Source organism: Barbus barbus, assembly GCF_936440315.1.
Source record: "Barbus barbus genome assembly, chromosome: 44".
In the NCBI taxonomy this organism is placed as follows: domain Eukaryota; kingdom Metazoa; phylum Chordata; class Actinopteri; order Cypriniformes; family Cyprinidae; genus Barbus; species Barbus barbus.
In genome coordinates, this window is record NC_136722.1 from 24922559 (window position 1) to 24941178 (window position 18620).

The 18620-nt window shown below is 38.3% G+C and overlaps 1 protein-coding gene across 1 annotated transcript; it reads right to left on the reverse strand.

Moving 5' to 3' along the window:
* Positions 1-536: 536 nt before the first annotated feature.
* LOC306863433 (myosin-7-like) lies at positions 537-13245 on the reverse strand. The gene is made up of 39 exons (XM_079406758.1): positions 13217-13245; positions 13051-13077; positions 11947-12159; positions 11698-11841; positions 11462-11618; positions 11342-11369; positions 11128-11236; positions 10834-10926; positions 10689-10752; positions 10499-10597; positions 10316-10419; positions 8554-8692; positions 8321-8439; positions 7726-7875; positions 7465-7635; positions 7060-7369; positions 6889-6962; positions 6594-6799; positions 6267-6390; positions 6050-6186; positions 5706-5961; positions 5383-5625; positions 5132-5308; positions 4881-5026; positions 4697-4787; positions 4232-4621; positions 4025-4151; positions 3834-3952; positions 3541-3737; positions 3185-3368; positions 2857-3022; positions 2653-2777; positions 2265-2573; positions 1974-2177; positions 1572-1868; positions 1340-1444; positions 1168-1263; positions 953-1087; positions 537-645 (listed from the first exon to the last, which is right to left on the reverse strand). Exons 3-39 carry the CDS (start codon positions 12145-12147, stop codon positions 625-627), a joined length of 5817 nt encoding a protein of 1938 aa, XP_079262884.1. The 5' UTR covers positions 12148-12159; positions 13051-13077; positions 13217-13245; the 3' UTR covers positions 537-624.
* Positions 13246-18620: the final 5375 nt, after the last annotated feature.

The following is an 18620-nucleotide window of genomic DNA, read 5'->3' on the forward strand; positions in this document are numbered from 1 at the left end:
TGAACGCGCTGGCCCGCGGAGGGTTAAAGCCGCTGTATTCAATTTGATCTTTAGGCGGTATATTTACATTTCAAATTCAATATTGATTTTAGAACTGTTGAAATTATTTACTGTATGTAACGCAAGTACTTGATAAATAACTGTTACCTAAAAATTAACAGTAATCCCTTACCTTAGCTTTTCAGTGGATAAGTAATTTAATTACAGTAACGCGTTACACCCAACACTGATTGTACTCTAATGGTATGACCATTTTTAATCACCTTTGCTGTTATCTTTTGGGAGCTTGACCTGCATTATTGCAGATGATGTGATTTTAATTGCATACATTAATACATATAACCACATAAACCAGAGCACCAAATGAATCTTGACACAATGGCAGTTTTTAGTAGTTAGCTGATGCCTGATTAAAAGGGTTTTAACAAGTATTTGGACTCTATGGTTTGACTTTTGATATGAAAAGTTCTGTAAAACAATGTAATGCAACAGTGACAATGCAATTTAGTTTTAAAATAACACAACAGTGGCACAAGTTCAATTTGCAATTTCATTTTCTTTATTCTATTTATCTAGAGACTAATGGATTCAAAGAGACGCCAGATTTTGGAAGATGGGAGAACTTCATTCTTCATCATGTCCTTTCTGTTCAAGGAAGAGAAAATATGTAAGATTAATTTATCTTATTAGAAAGTATAATACATTTTGCCCATGAAAATAGGGCACTAACAGGTCTCTCAATAAATTTGGCATTCAGGAGCTTTGCTTATCAAGGCTTTTGACAACAGCATATTATTTTCTAATTGAAAGTTATTGAAACATTGTATGTTTACACAGTCATTTATTAGTTCGTTTCCATTTTAATATTAGTTTTAGTTTATTTCAGTTAATGATAGTATGCATCACATCTGCCAAGTCAATTAACATTTGTATGCTGATAACAAACACTCACCTTAGAGCCAGTATCACGGCTCTTGGCTCTCAGCTTGTTGACCTGAGATTCAGCAATATCAGCCCTCTCCTCTGCCTCATCCAGCTCATGCTGCAGCTTACGGAACTTGCCCAGATTAGAATTGGCCTGTTCCTCCTAATTAAAAACAAAAGGTTGTTGCAAAAACAATATGTAGAGCAGTATACGGTAAAGGAATGACCCAGAAATGAACTCACCGCCTCCTCAGCAGTTCTCTTGTAGGACTTGACCTTCAGCTGGAGTTTGTCCACGAGATCTTGAAGGCGAGCCAGATTCTTGCGGTCTTCTTCAGTCTGTTGATAGATTTTTGATTATTTTTGGTCCGTGTGGTTTGAGGATAGGGATATCATATTGAAAAGAGAAAGTAACCTGGTAGGTGAGCTCCTTGATGCGTCTCTCATATTTGCGGACTCCTTTCACAGACTCGCTCGCCTTTCTCTGTTCCAGCTCCACCTCGTTTTCCAGCTCTCTCACCTAACAAACCAAAAATAATTTCAAATGTATCAATTCTTGATCTCTGAATCCAAATACTCATATATTATAGTTATCTTAATGAAAGTGAATAGAAAACATTATTAAGAACTAAATTTCATAAACTAACCCTGGCTTCCAGTTTCTGGACCTGCTTCTTGCCTCCCTTCATGGCGATCTGCTCAGCTTCATCCAGACGGTGCTGCAGGTCTTTGATGGTCTGCTCCATGTTCTTCTTCATGCGCTCCAGATGAGCACTGGTGTCCTGCTCCTTCTTCAGCTCCTCTGCCATCATGGCAGCATCAGTGATGGCTTTCTTGGCTTTTTCCTCAGCATTCCTGCACTCCTGCACTGCCTCCTCAACCTCAGTCTGAAGCTGAGTATTATCTCCCTCCAGCTTCTTCTTCTGATTCAGCAGACTGGTGTTCTGAACATAGACAGTATTGACAGTCATATAGTCTCTAGATGATATTATGTACTAAGAGAGAGCTTGAAGTTTTTGTTAGTGTGAATATGTGGACATGTGTCATACCTGAGAATGCAGGAGCTGAACTCTCTCACTGACGTCCATCAGTTCCTGCTCAGCCAGTTTCCTTCCTCTCTCAGTCTGTTCCACCATGGATCTCAGCTCGTCCAGTTCAGCCTGCAGCAGATTGTTGCGTCTATCCACGATGGCGATGTTCTCTTTGAGATCATCATTACTGCGCAGAGCGTCATCCAGCTGCATTTGGGCATTCTGTGAAGGACAAGTTTTACAAATAAAAAGACAGACAGAATCTCATAAGGTTTCAATTTTGTTTTACAAATTGTTGGTAAAGCATACTTTAAGATGTCCATGAAGACCCTTGAGTTGCTTCTGGGCTTCTGATGCCTGTCTGTTAGCCTGGCTGAGCTGAATCTCCATCTCATTGAGGTCTCCCTCCATCTTCTTCTTCAGTCTGAGAGCTTCATTCCTGCTGCGAGTCTCTGATTCAAGTGAGCTCTGAAGGGTATCAATCATTCTCTGCTGGTTCCTCTTGGACTGCTCCATCTCTTCATCTTTCTCAGCCAGCTTACGTTCAATGTCAGCTTTGATCTGATTGAACTCCAGCTGAGCTCTAAGTATCTTGCCTTCTTCATGCTCAAGGGAACCCTATGAAGCGAAAAATAGATAATTTAAAGAAATGTCAGATGAATATGAATTTTGGGGGAAAATGCTGTTTTTCGTTTACCTCAGCCTCCTCCAGAGCAGTTTGTATCTCTTGTTTCTCCTGCTCCAGTTGTTTTCTAACTTTCTCCAGCTCATGAATATTCTTCCCACTCTCACCAAGTTGCTCAGTGAGGTCAGAAATTTCCTCTATACGATAGAAATAACACATGACCTTACAAATGCAAGAAAGTAAACTAATGGTTTGGAGATGTAAAACCATCCTCACCTTGGAGATTCTTGTTCTCTCTCTTCATGCTCTCCAGGTGGTCCAGTGACTCCTCATATGAATTTTTCAATTTAAAGAGTTCAGTGCTCAGAGTTCTAGCTTCTTTTTGGGTACTTTCTAGTTCAGTTTGGGATTCCTCATACTTCTGCTTCCACTCAGCCAGGACCTGGTTAAATTTAACAGGGCCAAATAGCCAAATAATATTAAAGAATTATGCTGGACACTCTCCATAGTTAGAAATGTATAACTTATAATGCTATTTTGTTTTGTAATGTATGGTTTAAGTGAGGTGTCACTGGTTTTTAAGGTAATGGCTTTAACTCTTTACCTTGTCAAAGTTTCTTTGCTTCTTGTCCAGAGCAGCAGCAGCAGCATTGGATCTCTCCACATCCACCATGAGATCTTCAATCTCATTCTGCAGCCTGTGTTTGGTCTTCTCCAGTGAGGAGCATTTAGCATTAACAGCTTCCACAGCTTCTTCTGCATCTTGCAGACGCTGAGCCAGCTTCTTCCTGTAATAAATAATCAAAATAAAAAATATATCATAGTTCTGAAGCATCATTCATTACACTCTATTTGAACATGTTTAAAGGCTGCAAACCCTAGTGGAAAAGTCAGAAGATATTTTGTGTATTGTTACTAAAGGCCAAAACTCTTAAGATTTAAATATTCTTTGTTTCTTACTTGGCATCTTCCAGCTCCTCAGTCCTCTGGATGGCATCAGTTTCATACTTGGTTCTCCACTGAGCCACCTCAGAGTTTGCCTTGGACAGACTACGCTGCAGCTCAGCTTTGGCTTCTTGCTCCTCCTCATATTGCTCCCTCAGCAGATCAGAGTCGTGACGAGCAGACTGAACTGCATGGGCCAGGGCATTCTTAGCCTGGAGACAAACACATATTTGGTGCCAGTGGATTTTTATTTCTTAATTACTTAAATCTTTAGCAAAATTTTGGACAGAGAAGGAGATTTTGAAAACCTTGATTTCCTCTTCTAGTTGTCTCTTGAGGTCTTCAATCTGCTGAGTGTAGGACTGCTTGCCTCTGGTCAGCTGAGACACCAGGGAGTCTTTCTCCTCTAGCTGTCTGGACAGTTCACCTGAAATGCAATATTAAAAAATGTATCATCATGGCACCTTTGGTAACACAAAATAATATTTTGTTTACTTACCATTTTCAGTTTGCAGCTTGGCTTTTTGCATGGTGAAGTCATTGATTGTGCGCTGGCCTTCCTCAGCTTTGGTTCTGTACTCACTCATCTGGTCTTCCAGAGTTCTGCACATTTTCTCCAGGTTTGCCTTGAGGATGAATTATAAAATCGTTGATTACTTTCTTTCACTGGATTATTTAGACTCTTAGCATCATTTCTTTTACTTACCTTTGCCTTCACAAGCTGCTCCATATTGGAGACCACATCATCCAGTTCCAGTCTGAGTTCACTCTTCTCTTTCTCCAGCTTCTGCTTCACTCTCTGAAGGTTGTCGATCTGCTCTCCCAGATCAGCTACACTGTCGGCATGTTTCTTCCTCAGTGTAGCAGCGATGGCCTCATGTTGCAGAGTGGACTCTTCAAGGTCTCTGCGCAGTTTCTGTAACTCAGCGTCACGTTTCTTGTTCATCTCAATCTGGGCAGCAGTGGCTCCACCAGCCTCCTCCAACCTCTCACTGATCTCCTCCAGTTCTCTGGACAGATCAGCTCTCTGTTTCTCAACTTTAGCACGAGCAGCTCTCTCAGCCTCCAGCTCTTCCTCAAGCTCTTCAATTCGGGCCTTATGTGAGGAAAACCAAAGTTACACCTAGCATTCTGTCCAACTATGTATCCTGTTAAGTATGATGAATTTTACCTGCAGCTCCTTCAGTTTCTTCTGGAGTTGGGCTGCCATTGCCTGCTCATCTTCAATCTTGCTATTGAGCTGGCTCATCTCAAAATCTTTTCTGACAAGTAAATAGGATGATACAAAATGGATTATACTTCTTTTAATATTAAAACTGAATTTTAAATATTTTATAATATATAATATATATTACTTCTTTAGCCGCTCCTCTATCTGCTGCTTATCATTTTCCAAATCCATCACATTCTCTTGAGTCAACTTCAAGTCACCCTCAAGCTTTCTTTTAGCTCTTTCAAGATCCATGCGGATTTTCTTTTCTTGTTCCAGAGAACCTTCAAGCTAAATTTAGGCCAAAATAATTATAACACTTACAGAATAAATTATGCAATTCCTTACAATATTTCCTCATTTGAATTCTAGTTTTTAATGCGTTCTGGCTCTTACATCATCCACTTGTTGCTCCAGCTTGGCTTTGGCTTTAGTGAGAGTGTTGACTTTGTCTTCCTCACTCTGGAGGTCATCCAGTGTTTGCTGATGGGCCTCCTGAAGAGCTTTCTTCTCCTTGGTCAGCTTAGCGATGATCTCATCCAAAGCTGCCATCTCTTCTGTCAGGTTTTTAACCTGTAGAAATGTGTCATTGTATCAGTGGACTCCTTACAAACCATTTTTACATCTCTAATGTGTTGAAAACTGACCTTGTTCTCAGTGGCGTGTTTCTCTTTCTCCACTTTGGCCAGAGTGAGTTCAAGATCATCAATGTCCTTCTTGAGCTCAGAACATTCATCCTCCAGCTTTCGTTTCTTTGCAGTCAGCTCAGCATTCATTTCCTCTTCATCCTCCAGTCTCTCAGTCAGCTCTTTGGTTTTAGCCTCAAGCTGGATCTTGCTCTTGATCAGACCCTCACATCTCTCCTCAGCATCTGTAAGATTATCTTGCTCCTATCAGAGTGAAAAAATAATTTATTATTAATTTAGATTGGTGTGTGTGTGTGTTCGACTTCTGAAAAGTAAAAACTTACAGACTGCATTGCAAGTTGAAGGTCATTCTTCTCTTGGAGAAGAGAAACCATCTTTTCTTCAAGCTCCTTTCTACGGGCTTCAGATTTGGCGTAAGCCTCCTTCAGCTTCAGGAATTCTTCCTTCATGTTGGCCATCTCTTTCTCAGTCTCAGCAGATTTCAGCAGAGGCTTAATCTTAAAGTAGAGCTTCATCCAGGGCCAATTCTTGACACCCATGAAGGCACGTACGTTCCACTGGATAACAAGCAAGGCATCTCTGTAGATATTAAATAAGAATGTTCAGTCTTGCGTTATATATTGTAAGTTGGAGAAAATAAATAAAGTCTGAAGAGCTGAAAATTAACCTTCTGTCCACAATTTTCTGGAACTCAATTCTTGATAGAAAACCACGAGACCTGGACTGAATTCCAGTAATAATAAGTGCAAGACGGTCGTCTCGCATCTCCTCAAGAGTACCCAGAAGGCCAGCCTTAAAAAACACCTGAATAGCAAATAATAGTGTCAAAAAGAATGAAAATGGAACAGTGCCTTTGTAAAACGTTATTGTTAATATAAAAATACCTTAGTATGTCCTAACTTGTACTGGCTGTGATCAATATCTAGAGAACCCAGAAGTTTTTCTGCACCCTTCTTGTTATCAATGAACTGTCCCTCAGGGATAGCAGCAGGATTTAGGATCCGGTACCTACAAAAAAGAAACGCATTAACAATCATGTTATGCTTTTAGTGCATTTTTTATTTTATTTTTTATAATTGTTTTTTAAAATATGTGTATTTATGTTTATTTCTAGCAAATGCTGCGAACAGAGTTGGTGATGAAATGTGCAATAACTTAACACACATAAAATTATTTTGTAGAACACAAAAATCATTTAGGTTCATACTTACCGTTGTTTGAAATCTCCATACAGGATCCTGTTGGGAAATCCCTTTCTGCAGATTCTGATGCCCTCCAGCACACCGTTACAGCGCAGCTGGTGCATGACCAAAGGATTCTCCATCGCTCCAGGAGTCTTAGTCTCATTGGGGATGATGCAACGCACAAAGTGAGGGTGAGTTGACCTCAAGGTGGTCATCAGCTTGTTCAGGTTCTCCTGTTGGTAGACCAAAAAGAATTGGAATTTATATGCAATAAAACCATGTGAAACAAAGCAGTGTTATATTATTAAAGAATCTTACATACCCTATGGAGGGCCGACACTGTCTGGAATGAAGAACCCTTCTTTTTGGTACCTTTGCCACTCTTACCTCCAGAATCTGCAGATGTGAAAAACATTAAATTTTTTGTTGTTACTATTATACAGTAAAATTAGTGCATATTATGTGTTCATGTCACACTTCAGTGTGTACTTGCCCGAGTCAGCACTAGCATAATTAGCAAACAGAATACCCAACATCTTAAGAGTTGACTTCTGGAACAACCCTACAACAGTCTCATTAAGAGGGTCCTTGTTCTTCACCAGCCAGTTTGAAATGTTGTAGTCCACAGTGCCAGCGTAGTGAACCAGGGCAAAATGGGCTTCTGGTTTACCCTTGACAATCCTGGGCTTCTGGAAGTTAGGAGTTTTGCCCAAATGGTTGTCATAAAGCTTAGATTTGAATGTTGTATCACTGGCTTTGGGGAACATGCACTCCTCTTCAAGGATGGACATGATACCCATGGGCTAAAATGAGACAGTCAATTTGTGACAGTCAATATGTCAGTATGACTAAAAAAATAGGACACACACACACAGTATATTCATTAATATTCACCCACCTTCTCAATTAGCTCAATACAAGCGGCTAAATCCATGCCAAAGTCAATAAACTCCCACTCAATACCCTCCTTCTTGTATTCCTCTTGCTCCAACACAAACATGTGGTGGTTGAAGAACTGCTGCAACTTCTCATTAGTGAAGTTGATGCACAGCTGCTCAAAGGTGTTGTACTGCAGGTAGAGTATATTGTATAATCACACTGACAAAGTAACAAAGAACTGAAGTTCTTGAATAACAATAATCAGTTGATGACGTCTTACATCAAAGATCTCAAATCCAGCAATGTCCAGCACACCAATGAAGTGCTGGCGAGGCTGTTTGGTGTCCAGAGATTGGTTGATTCTCACAACCATCCAGAGGAACATCTTCTCGTACACTGACTTTGCCAGAGCACCAATAGAGTAGTACACCTGACAAAGGAAATATTAAATTTGCTGAATTTGACATTGCAAACTCTACAGAGTGATTTGTCAATGATGTGACAGATACAGTTTTGTTTGTATATCTTGGGAAGACTGTAATGTCCATTAGAATATTTGGTAACACTTTACAATAAGTTTCCGTTAATTTATTACCTAACGAATAAACAAAAAACAATACATTTATTGCAGTATTTGTTAATGTTAGTTAATGAAAATACAGTCGTTCATTGTTAGTTCATGTTAATTCACAGTGCATTAACTAATGTTAACAGGCACAACTTTTGATTGTAATAATGCATAAGTAAATGTTGAAATTAACTAACTAAGATTAATAAGTTCTGTAGAAGTATTTTTCATTCTTAGTTCATGTTTACTAATGTTAACTAATGAACCTTATTGTAAAGTGTTGCAGAATATTCTTTTTATGTGTTACCTGCTGGACATTCTGTCCCTTGGTGACCCACTCATTTCCTACTTTGACTCTCGGGTGGCACAAACCCTTGATCAAGTCAGCTGAGTTTAGGCCCATCAGATATGCTACTTTGTCAGCATCTACATGTTTAAAAAAAGAATACAGAGCTACGACTCTATATACAACATATCTTGGACTTTTTCCATTTATAAAGTTGAGATTGCAATTTAGATAAAGTTGCAATTTATACTGACCCTCAGTCCCATCAGCCTCTGCCTGTTCCTCTCGTTGCTTCTGCTTGAACCTCATGTTGCCGTAGTGCATGACAGCACCAACCATTTTGTAGATGCTGTTCTTCTCCTCTTGGGTGAAGCCCAGCACATCAAACGCGTCCTACAACAAATATACAGAGCGTGTTAAAATGCCGTGGAAGTGAAGCAGTCAGTCAAGTTTACATTACTTAGTAAATTGATTTCCACTTTAATAAAAAAAATTCACAACAAACATTATTAATGTAACAGTTTTAAAGAAAAAAGGATGTTTTGTTTTAGCTTTTGGAGGAAGGGCGCCGCCATCTTGCAGTACCACAGCGTGTGACATCACAGGGTTGGTTCGCTCCGCTGGCCAGTAAAATAATATAAGCATTTCTTTACTTTTTGAACACACAAATGCTATTTTAACACCCAAATGTTTTGGTTTTCACCATAATTTGGATGAATATTCAACATAAAATATCTATATCAATATCACCTCATTACGAAGTTTTGATCATTGTATCCCAAACATTGTTTTCATAATGCGAGGCGCAACGTGATGTAAACAAACAACACTTCATACAGTATCGTTCATGCGGCATTATGTCAGAACTTTCAGACATATTTGCATTAAACTGGCTCATTCACCAGTAGTGGTATAACATATTTTATATTCACCTGCGAATGTACCTGCTGTTAAGAGAATGCAGTTTAACTAAACACCTCTCTGAATGATCGGGATAGTGCTGCTTTATCATTCTCACGTTTTTAAGCCTCGTCAGTTTAAACATTAAAACGTTTAAGCCATTCAAAAGCACGTCAGCACGAAAGGGATATCAATGCGGTACTCGCGCTCTGTGACAGATTGTTTCTCTGCACACATGCGCAAAATCGAGTACCAAATTGAGTCCTCTTTCTAGTCTGCTAGAGAAAATGCACAGAATATTATGTCAGAATGGCTGTTTTGGCGAGTATCCACGTAAACGCGATTTGTTTCCGACCTGCTCTTCACTCCAAACCAGAACAGGTTCATGAATTCTAACGGCAGTACTGCTCGGTCCCCTCGCCATATCAGTTGAAATGTATAAGCAATTGCACTGATTATGGGCTCAACAGTCCTTTCAAGTTTGTCTTCCTCCATTTCAACAAGCGTGTGTACTTAATGTATAGATATACTTATATATTACTTTACTGGCCAACGGAGCGAATCAACCCCGTGACGACACACGCTGTGGTACTGCAAGATGGTGGTGCCCTTGCTCCAAAAGCTAAAACAAAACATCCTTTTTTCTTTAAAACAGTTACATAAATCATTTTTAATTAAAGTGGAAATCACTTTACTAAATAATATAAACTTGACTGACTGCTTCACTTCCACTTTAATATTCTTCTTTTCCTTTAACCTCTTTAAAGGAATAGATGGCCAAAATTAAGAATCATTTAGTCATCTTAAAGTCGTTCTAAAGCTGTATGACGACTTACTTCTGTGGAACACAAAGGAGATGTTTTTCCAACATATTCACGCTACTCTTTTCCTTCTACAAAACTATCATAGCTTCAGAGGAACAAGTTGTGTGGACCTTTACTTTTTGGAGCCTGATAGCCCCTGATCTTTATATGCTTTTACTGTATGGAAAAGCCAGGGCAAAAAAGTAAAAAGTCCTAATGACAGAATTAAAAATTTTGGGTGGACTGTTTCTTCTAATATTTTATAACATGGTATCTTGTATTGTGAACTGTCTATGTGTGAACAAACACCCACATCAGTGGCCACCAGCTCGTCACCGTCATCAATAGAAGCCACTTGTGTCTCTCCTTGGGAGATGAAGGAGTAGTCATAGGGGTTGTTGGTGATGAGCAGCATCTCTAAGGAGAAATGGGAACAGAGATAAAAAAGACAATAATTTGAGACAATAATGGCAAAAGAAATGACGGGTGATTTTACCCAGCAGTTCTGGTTTCTTCTGAGACAGGATCTGGTAGAAGATGTGGTAGTCTCTCTCAGCCTTGAGCTGGAAAGTCACACGAGACTTCTCCAGAAGATCTAAATGAATTGATGCATAGATGAATAACATAACAGATACATTTCATCAATATGTGATTGTTGAAATGATGTTGGGCAGTAAAGTACTTACAAGTCTCAATGTCAGCAGAAGATAACTTTCCACTGACGCCAAAATGGATACGGATAAATTTACCCTGTAAACATAGCATAACATGCTCATATAGAATATCATGAAACCAATATAAAATGACAATACCAATGTGAACCACACTTACAAATCTGGATGAGTTGTCATTTCTGATGGTCTTAGCATTACCAAAAGCCTCCAGAGCAGGATTACACTGGATTATTTGATCCTCCAGAGTACCCTGAGCATCAGATTTTTATATTAATTGTGTAAAACATTTGTTAAATTCATACTTTCATACATATTTCCTTACATTAAAACAAAGGTACGGGAAGATATATTTATGTAGACATCATTAATTTATATAAATAAATAAAAATTGTATGCTATGCCAAGGTATATTCATTCATCCAGCATTAGCCATTCTTTGCGAATTAAACACCTTTTTCTCCACTGATGGATCCTTCTTGCCGCTTGTCACTGCTGCAATGCTTGCAAAGTACTGGATGACTTTTTTAGTGTTCACAGTCTTTCCAGCACCGGATTCTCCACTTAGAATAAAAACGGCTCATTAAAATTCTCATAATAAGCAGCATAGAAAGAAAATATTGGTGAAAGGAGGAATGTTATACTACATCATGATATGCATTACGTACGTGATCAGGACAGACTGGTTTTCTCTGTCTGTGAGAAAAAAAACACAAGAAAGTTTCTTTGTAATTTATATACACATTGTATTATAAATCTCCAAAGAATATTACAAGTTAGATCATCACCTGACAGCATGTACTGGTAGGCGTTGTCAGAGATGGAGAAGATGTGAGGAGGAGCTTCACTCCTCTTCTTTCCTCTGTAGGCATTGACAACTTCCTGGTTGTACACCGGCAAAAACTTGTAGGGGTTGACAGTGACACAGAAGAGCCCAGAGTAGGTCTGTAAGAGATTCACAGCAGGTTCAGATCTGCTCATACATGATAAAGTGAATCTGTGAGTGTTTTAAGACTCCACTCACGTAGATCATCCAGGCTGCGTAACGCTCTTTGAGGTTAAACAGCACAGCGGGCTCGTGCAGGAAGGTGAACATTGCCATGTCCTCAATTTTATCAAACTTTGGCGGGTTCTGAGGGTGAACATCAATCTCCTTCACAGTTGCTGTCTGTGGATATTATACAAAAGATGTTTCACACCTCAAATCTAAAGAACTTGGTACTCTGCATTGACACCACTGCTGTGTATAATCAGTCCAGAGATTAGATCTTACCTTCCCAAATTCAGTGTTAACAGTGACTTTGTCACCGTCTCTACTGGTGACGGAGGCTTTGACATACTCAACCTCAGGATCAGGCACAAAGCATTCCTTCTTCATGTCGAAGGGCCGAGTTTGGGCCTCCAGACGCTCCTTGTCTGACTTGCGCAGGAAGGAGGCAGCAGGGCCAAACTCCGCCATCAAAGCATCCCCCATCTTTCAGTCAGGCTGAGGCAAAGATGACAAGATTCTCTGAACTTATAAAACTTGTTCACAATTAAAAAAAACAACCACATTAAAAAATATATATATATATATATATATATATATATATATATATATAATTTTATGCCAATATATACTTATGATGGTCAGATTTCATAAAATTTAATGATGCGATGCATAGATTTAGAAAAGTGTGCATTGGCCACAAGTTCACATTTGTATTACGATGCATCGTTTCTAACATAATTTGTGTATAATTATTTGTAGATGCGCTGTACTTTTATTTAGAAAGTGACCAATAATTTGTGACCAATATTTTATAGATACATTGATTTATCCTCTAAACTGTCTCAAGCACATTCTTTCATCACCACTGCTGCTACGTGAACATGACGTATCACAACACCACACAGACCGAGGTGTTTCCTCAAAGTCACATATAGATTAACATGGCAGAGCTAGAGCTGCATCTTCCACCAAATAATTACAATGAACCAAAGAAATAAAGGCAAACTATACCATATTGAATTGGATAGCCTCTTTTTTTCCCATTGCATCATATTGCACTGAATTGAATTGTTGAATCGAATCGAAATCAGATCACACTGCGTCATAATAGGGGTGAATCGCATCGCATCGGTAGCTGCTTCATATGTATCTTTAATGTATCGTATCATTGGCTATGCATCCAGATATGTATTGAATCGGCCTCAGTTATGGAGATGCACATCCCTAATATATACTATATTAGTGTATACAAATGAAGATAATTATCATGGGCATGTCCACCATATACTTAATATTTCTAATCAGCTCTTGCTCTATTAGTAAACAATATTCAAAATGGAAATATTGCATAGAAAAAGTGATGACCATTATAAAAGCCTTCCTTACCAGATAAAATCCAAGAAAGTCCAAGTCCTTGCAATGAAAAATAAACATCATTAATAAAAACTCATCCTATTCTATTGTTCAGTCCTCATGAACAATTTAGTCTAAATTATCTGTGCTGCTGTAACGCAATCAAAATACTGATTTGTACTAATACAAACCATCTTACCTTTAGGTGGTACAATGATGTGATCTTGCAACACTGTGCTGTAACACATCTCTTTATATAGAGGCACAATGACTGTGACGTTGACTCTCTGTGTTTGGTCTGGGTCTCGTGTTGTGGCTCTTTCTGGGTGCCTGAAAAAAATCTTTGTGTGTGTCACAGTAGTTTAGTGAGCTGCTTCTGTGAAAGATCAGAAAGGATCTAAATCACAGTGGTGCTATTTTTGTCCCATATGTGTTATTTATTTATTACATTTAATTTAATTGTGTTATTTTTGTTTTGTTTTTATTTTGTTTTTGTTAGATTTAAAATGATACACATATATATATACATATATATATATATATATATATATATATATATATATATATATATATATATATATATAAATGTGTGTGCGTTTGTGTTGCAGTAGTGTGAAAGTTCAGAAAGGATCTTAATCACAATGTCCCATATGTGTTATTTCAAATATATATATATATATATATATATATATATATAATATGAAATCTAACAAAAAACTAAATAAACCAAAAAAATATATAAATTATATAACAAAAATAAAAAAAAATATCAAAATTTACAGTTACACAACATTACAGTTGTGGACACTCTTTTGTATAATGCATCAGTTAAACCTGCTTCACACCATCTTTTTTAAATCAAATCATAATCATACAAAGCCTAATTAAATTCCACTAACTGTCTGCTATGCAGATGATGTTTTGTCTCACATTATGGACAGTGCAAATATTTCTTGTCACGTACACATGATATGCTTCAGCTGCGCTAGTATGCTTTTCTAGAACTGTGTGTCATTTTCTGTCTTCAAAGAGAGGAAGGCATGCACTGGGAATTTCACAGGTTTATCTTTGTGCTCAAGGATAAAGACAAGGTAACAATGCCTCACAAGCAAGATGGCTGTCACGGAACAGTAGACTTGTTAGTAGACAGCTGTAATGGCAACAATGGATATTTGTGACCTTTTGTTTTCGCCTAATGCAGAGACAGCTGCGACTCTCTTGCTTGTTCTTGTTTGTAGCTATGACCTTTCTTGACTGCCCAATGATAAATCCATCACTTGTGTTTAATAGGTTGTACCAAGTTCATGTGCAGCCATTCAAATGAACAACAGCTTAATTCATGTTCATCCAGTCATTCGTTAATTCTTCAGTCTTCCAGCTTTAGAAATATTTCCAAAGTATATACATTCAAAGGATTCTGTAAGATACAAAAAGCAATTTGTATCTTTTCATAAGTAAATATATTCTGAATACATTACAACAGTCTTGCAGGTACTATAACATCGAGGTTCTTGTTCATTATAATTATTCTATTTTAGTAGAAAGAGCATGATGTGCAGGTCAAACTAACTGTCTTAGACCCAGATCTGTCTCTAAACAGCGATAATGTTACAGCACTGATTTGTGGGTGAGCCTCGTGAGCCATCACTCAACCTTTTGTGAGGCCAATGAACCTTGACCTCTTGTCTCTCAGTTATTCTGCACCCTCTCAACAAGCACCTTACTTAGTCTTAACGCTTGGGCAATCTATTCTAGGCCCCTCATCCTCCACAGCGCCTCATTCTCAGCTGTCTGCTCACCCTGGTTTATCAGCACTCAGGAATAAGAGTGGAAGAAACAGTGGCACTTTATGGCTAATGAATTTTGTAATCTGAGCTTCCTTTTGTCAGTAATAAGTCTTGCATCTGTTGAGTTAAATAGGAATCCATTGTGTCTCGACCAAGCGGCAACCTCTCCTCTCTCTCTTGAAACCAACACGGAAGTGACTAAAACTGCAATTCATCGACTGGCCGCTAGAGGCTGGCTCCAAAAGTGTGTCAGTCCCATAGACTCCCCATGTTAAAATGCCCAACTTTACAGCTGAAAAAAAACATGTTTACAGCCTGATACAAAAAGTGGTTTTGGTCTATATAGGTAATTTTGCCCTTTGTGGCAACTATGAGGGGGGTGAATGTATTTATAACTCATCCGTTTAAATTATATTAAGCCTTAAAGTTCTGCATAATTAAGTGCGTGGCCAATTGAGTGACAGGTGGATTGCCGCTCTGCTCCAGAGTGAAACGCTAGCAGGAATAATGCTCCGAATGATTGTGATTTAAACCGATGACGTTCATTGCAATGGATTTTATCGACTTGGGTTTTAAAAGGAAGGAAACGGATTTAATTGCGAACAGTTATTGATTTTATGTGTGATACGCTGTCACAGCATTTGAGTCTTCACGGAGAGAAGTGTGCAGCCCCAGACTGAGAGGAGCATCTCGCTGCAGCCCACAAGATCCAGGGGGCGTGGTTGGATCCAGACCCAACTCCTCCCACCTTACATATAAGGTGTGTTCGACTTGAAGCGGCGCTACGCAGAATGATCACTGTATGACATCAAAGTACCGCAAGAGCGATAAGAGAGCAGAAGGGTCCTATGCATTCGAATCACTCTTGCGGTACTTTGATGTCATACACTGACCATTCTGCGCAGCACCGCTTCAAGTCGAACACACCTATACCTAAACCTACCCATCTCCACCCCCTGATCCCTAAACCCACCCATCTCCACCCCTAAATCTACCAATCTCCACCCCCTAGATGTGGATCCAACCACACCCCCTGGATCATGTGGACTGCAGCGAGCCCTACTTGCAGACTGACAGCTGGCACTGAGTGAATAATTTGCATTATAAAAAAAACACTATAAAGATTATTTACGATTAATTAGTGTTGACAAGTTATCTTGTCGTTAATGCTTACAGTGCGTTGTTTTATGGAGCAGTTTGTTAGATTGCGATCTATCTAATTTGTTTGTTTAATGAAGTGCCGACAGATGTATAAAAGTACATAAGTCACACGTAATTTAAACGCGGCAGACTTTAATGGACAGTAAAACAAAGGCAGAATAACTTATAACTCCAGGCTGGCACAGTATTGACGAACGAATGCAAACAAATGCAGAGCACTGTAACTTACTTTGAGCGTTCAAAAACAAAATCAAAGAGCGGGAACTGATGTTATACTGTATTCTGCCTTGGTTTCTCCGGGGCTTTTCTCCATGATACTTAAACACATGATAAAGGAGGTCATTAATGTCCCAAAAATGATCAATAACTAATTTTCGACCAAAAAAAGTTATGGTGCTTTGTCTTTGCACGGCAGCACTGCTGTCACTATAGACAGGCGTGGTTTCAGCTCAGCTTCACCCACGTCCCGCCTTTTTGCCCATTTTCGATTATCCGGGAGTGACGCGCTGCCAAGATTGCGGCGGTCGGCTCCGCCCACTTTAGGCTTCAAAAATGCTCTTCAGAAAGCTACGAGTGACGTCACACTACGCCCATTTTTTTTCAGTCTATGGTCTCGACATCCTTTCCTCTGCTGCTTCAGGCCATGCAGCTAAGTTTTGCTACTAATAATTTGGTAACACTTTATTTGGATAGTCCACTGTAGACATTCTACTAACAGTAAGTAACATGTCAACTAGCAGTCTTTAGAGTATTAGTAGACTGTCTGCTTAATATCTGCTAACACTTTATTTTGATGGGTTCACAACATACAACATACTGACTATGAGAAACGTTGCAAGTATGTCAACTTTTTCTACTAACCCTGAACCTACCCTACTGAGAGTTGGTAGACATGTAGTTGCAAATTAATGAGAATTAGTTGACATGTAGTTACAAAGTTACTTCTAGTTAGTAGAAAGTCTAAAGTGGACTATCAAAATAAAGTGTAACCAATAATTTTATTAAAAGACGAATACTATAAGTGTAATTCTTAAACCGTAAACTGCAGCACATTCAATAAACACAACAGAGGCAAGGAAAATATATTTTTGCCAGCAAATATGATTCTTATTATAGTTTCAGTGAGATATACAGTGGGATTCAAGGTTGTTATAGTTAACTAAAAGTAAAACCATAAATAAAATAAACATTAACTGACAGAATATTACAAAATGTTAACTTATTTTATTCCAACTAGATTTCAAGGCAACATTTCTCATTTTAAATTAGTTTAATGATGTACTAAATGAACTAAAGCTAAAACTGAAATAAAATTAATTAATAAAATATAAATTGTATGTTGTATAAATTAATAAAAACTATGTAGACATTTAAAAAAAGACAAAACCATTGCTTAATTTAGCTAAATGTAAAACTAAAAACAATAATTTAAATATTCATAAACTATAATAGTTTCTCAGTTATAGTAAAATAACACTTTTTGGGAAATTATGGAGGGAAAAGTTTCAGGATTTTGAAAAATCAGAAACAAAGCTAAATGAGTAAATGTTTCAGACTACCCTTTGGTCACTACAGTAAATGTGACATTGATCCGGTGTCTCCTCTGTGTCTCTCCCTGCTCTTTGGGACATTCTCAAATCATTCTGGAGAACAAGATCATCAGGTTTTGTGTTTTACTTCAGGTTTGCTGCGTCAAAAGAAATTCTGAAATTTGTTCAGTTGTTATGCTGATAGCACCACTAGAGACCAAAATGTATTTACAAGAATATAAAATCTGCATTAACTACTGGTCTCACTTTTTGAAACCATTGCATATTGCTTAAAATTTAGTATAGTTGATCACCAAATGTCACCCTCTGGTGGTTGTAGCTGTAAACTGCAATGGTCATGATCATCAGCACATTATCATGATAGACTGGAGTATCCAATGAACCAGGCATATATCAACATTGACTACATGTATTCAAAACATGTGAAATGTTTCCAATGATTTCAAATTATTTTAACAGTAAAAACCCAAGATTGTATATATATATATATATATATATATGTGTGTGTGTGTGTGTGTGTGTGTGTGTGTATGAACAACAGGCATTCTGTTCAGTGTAAGTCCAAATGCATTGTGCATCTGCTACAACGTGCCCATGTTGAAAACTTGACAGATAGACACCATATGCTTCAGAGCACTGGTTCACATAGCGTGGTTGATGCCTGTCACTGTCCCTCAGAGAGCTGACCGAGAGGCCATACCCTTCAAGTTGTCTTGTTTACATGGCATTGTTTCCTTTACTTTAGCCTTGAGGACAAAGATAACCTGTTAAATTCCTCTGAGTCCCTCTGTGATGGAAGAGATCAGCTAGGGTGGTGTTATGCTTTGAGACATAGTATGTAGGACATCACTAGATGTCCAATATTGGCATGAACTCCTTCTACTTAAGTTACATGACCTATTGAGGGAGAACAATGCCTACTCAATGCCGTACTTGGCATATTGTTTAACTACCTTGACCTTTTAAAAGCTGAGGCTATCTCTTATTTAACAATGTTAATGCACAAATTGGCTCTAATTTATTGAAAATTGTCATTGCTTGAAAATCATCACTGTCAGGCTTCTATGTTCAAGTCTTTATATCCTTAAAAACCTTGTTTACTGCC

Excerpts from the sequence above, each read along its gene's own strand:
- LOC306863433 (XM_079406758.1), bottom strand. The coding sequence starts at position 12,147 with ATGGGGGATGCTTTGATGGCGGAGTTTGGCCCTGCTGCCTCCTTCCTG. Across the intron at positions 10,927-11,127 it reads ATCCATCAGTGGAGAAAAAG|GGTACTCTGGAGGATCAAAT; the intron begins GTGTTTAATTCG and ends TCTGATGCTCAG. Across the intron at positions 2,574-2,652 it reads CTGCTCTGGAGGAGGCTGAG|GGTTCCCTTGAGCATGAAGA; the intron begins GTAAACGAAAAA and ends TTCGCTTCATAG.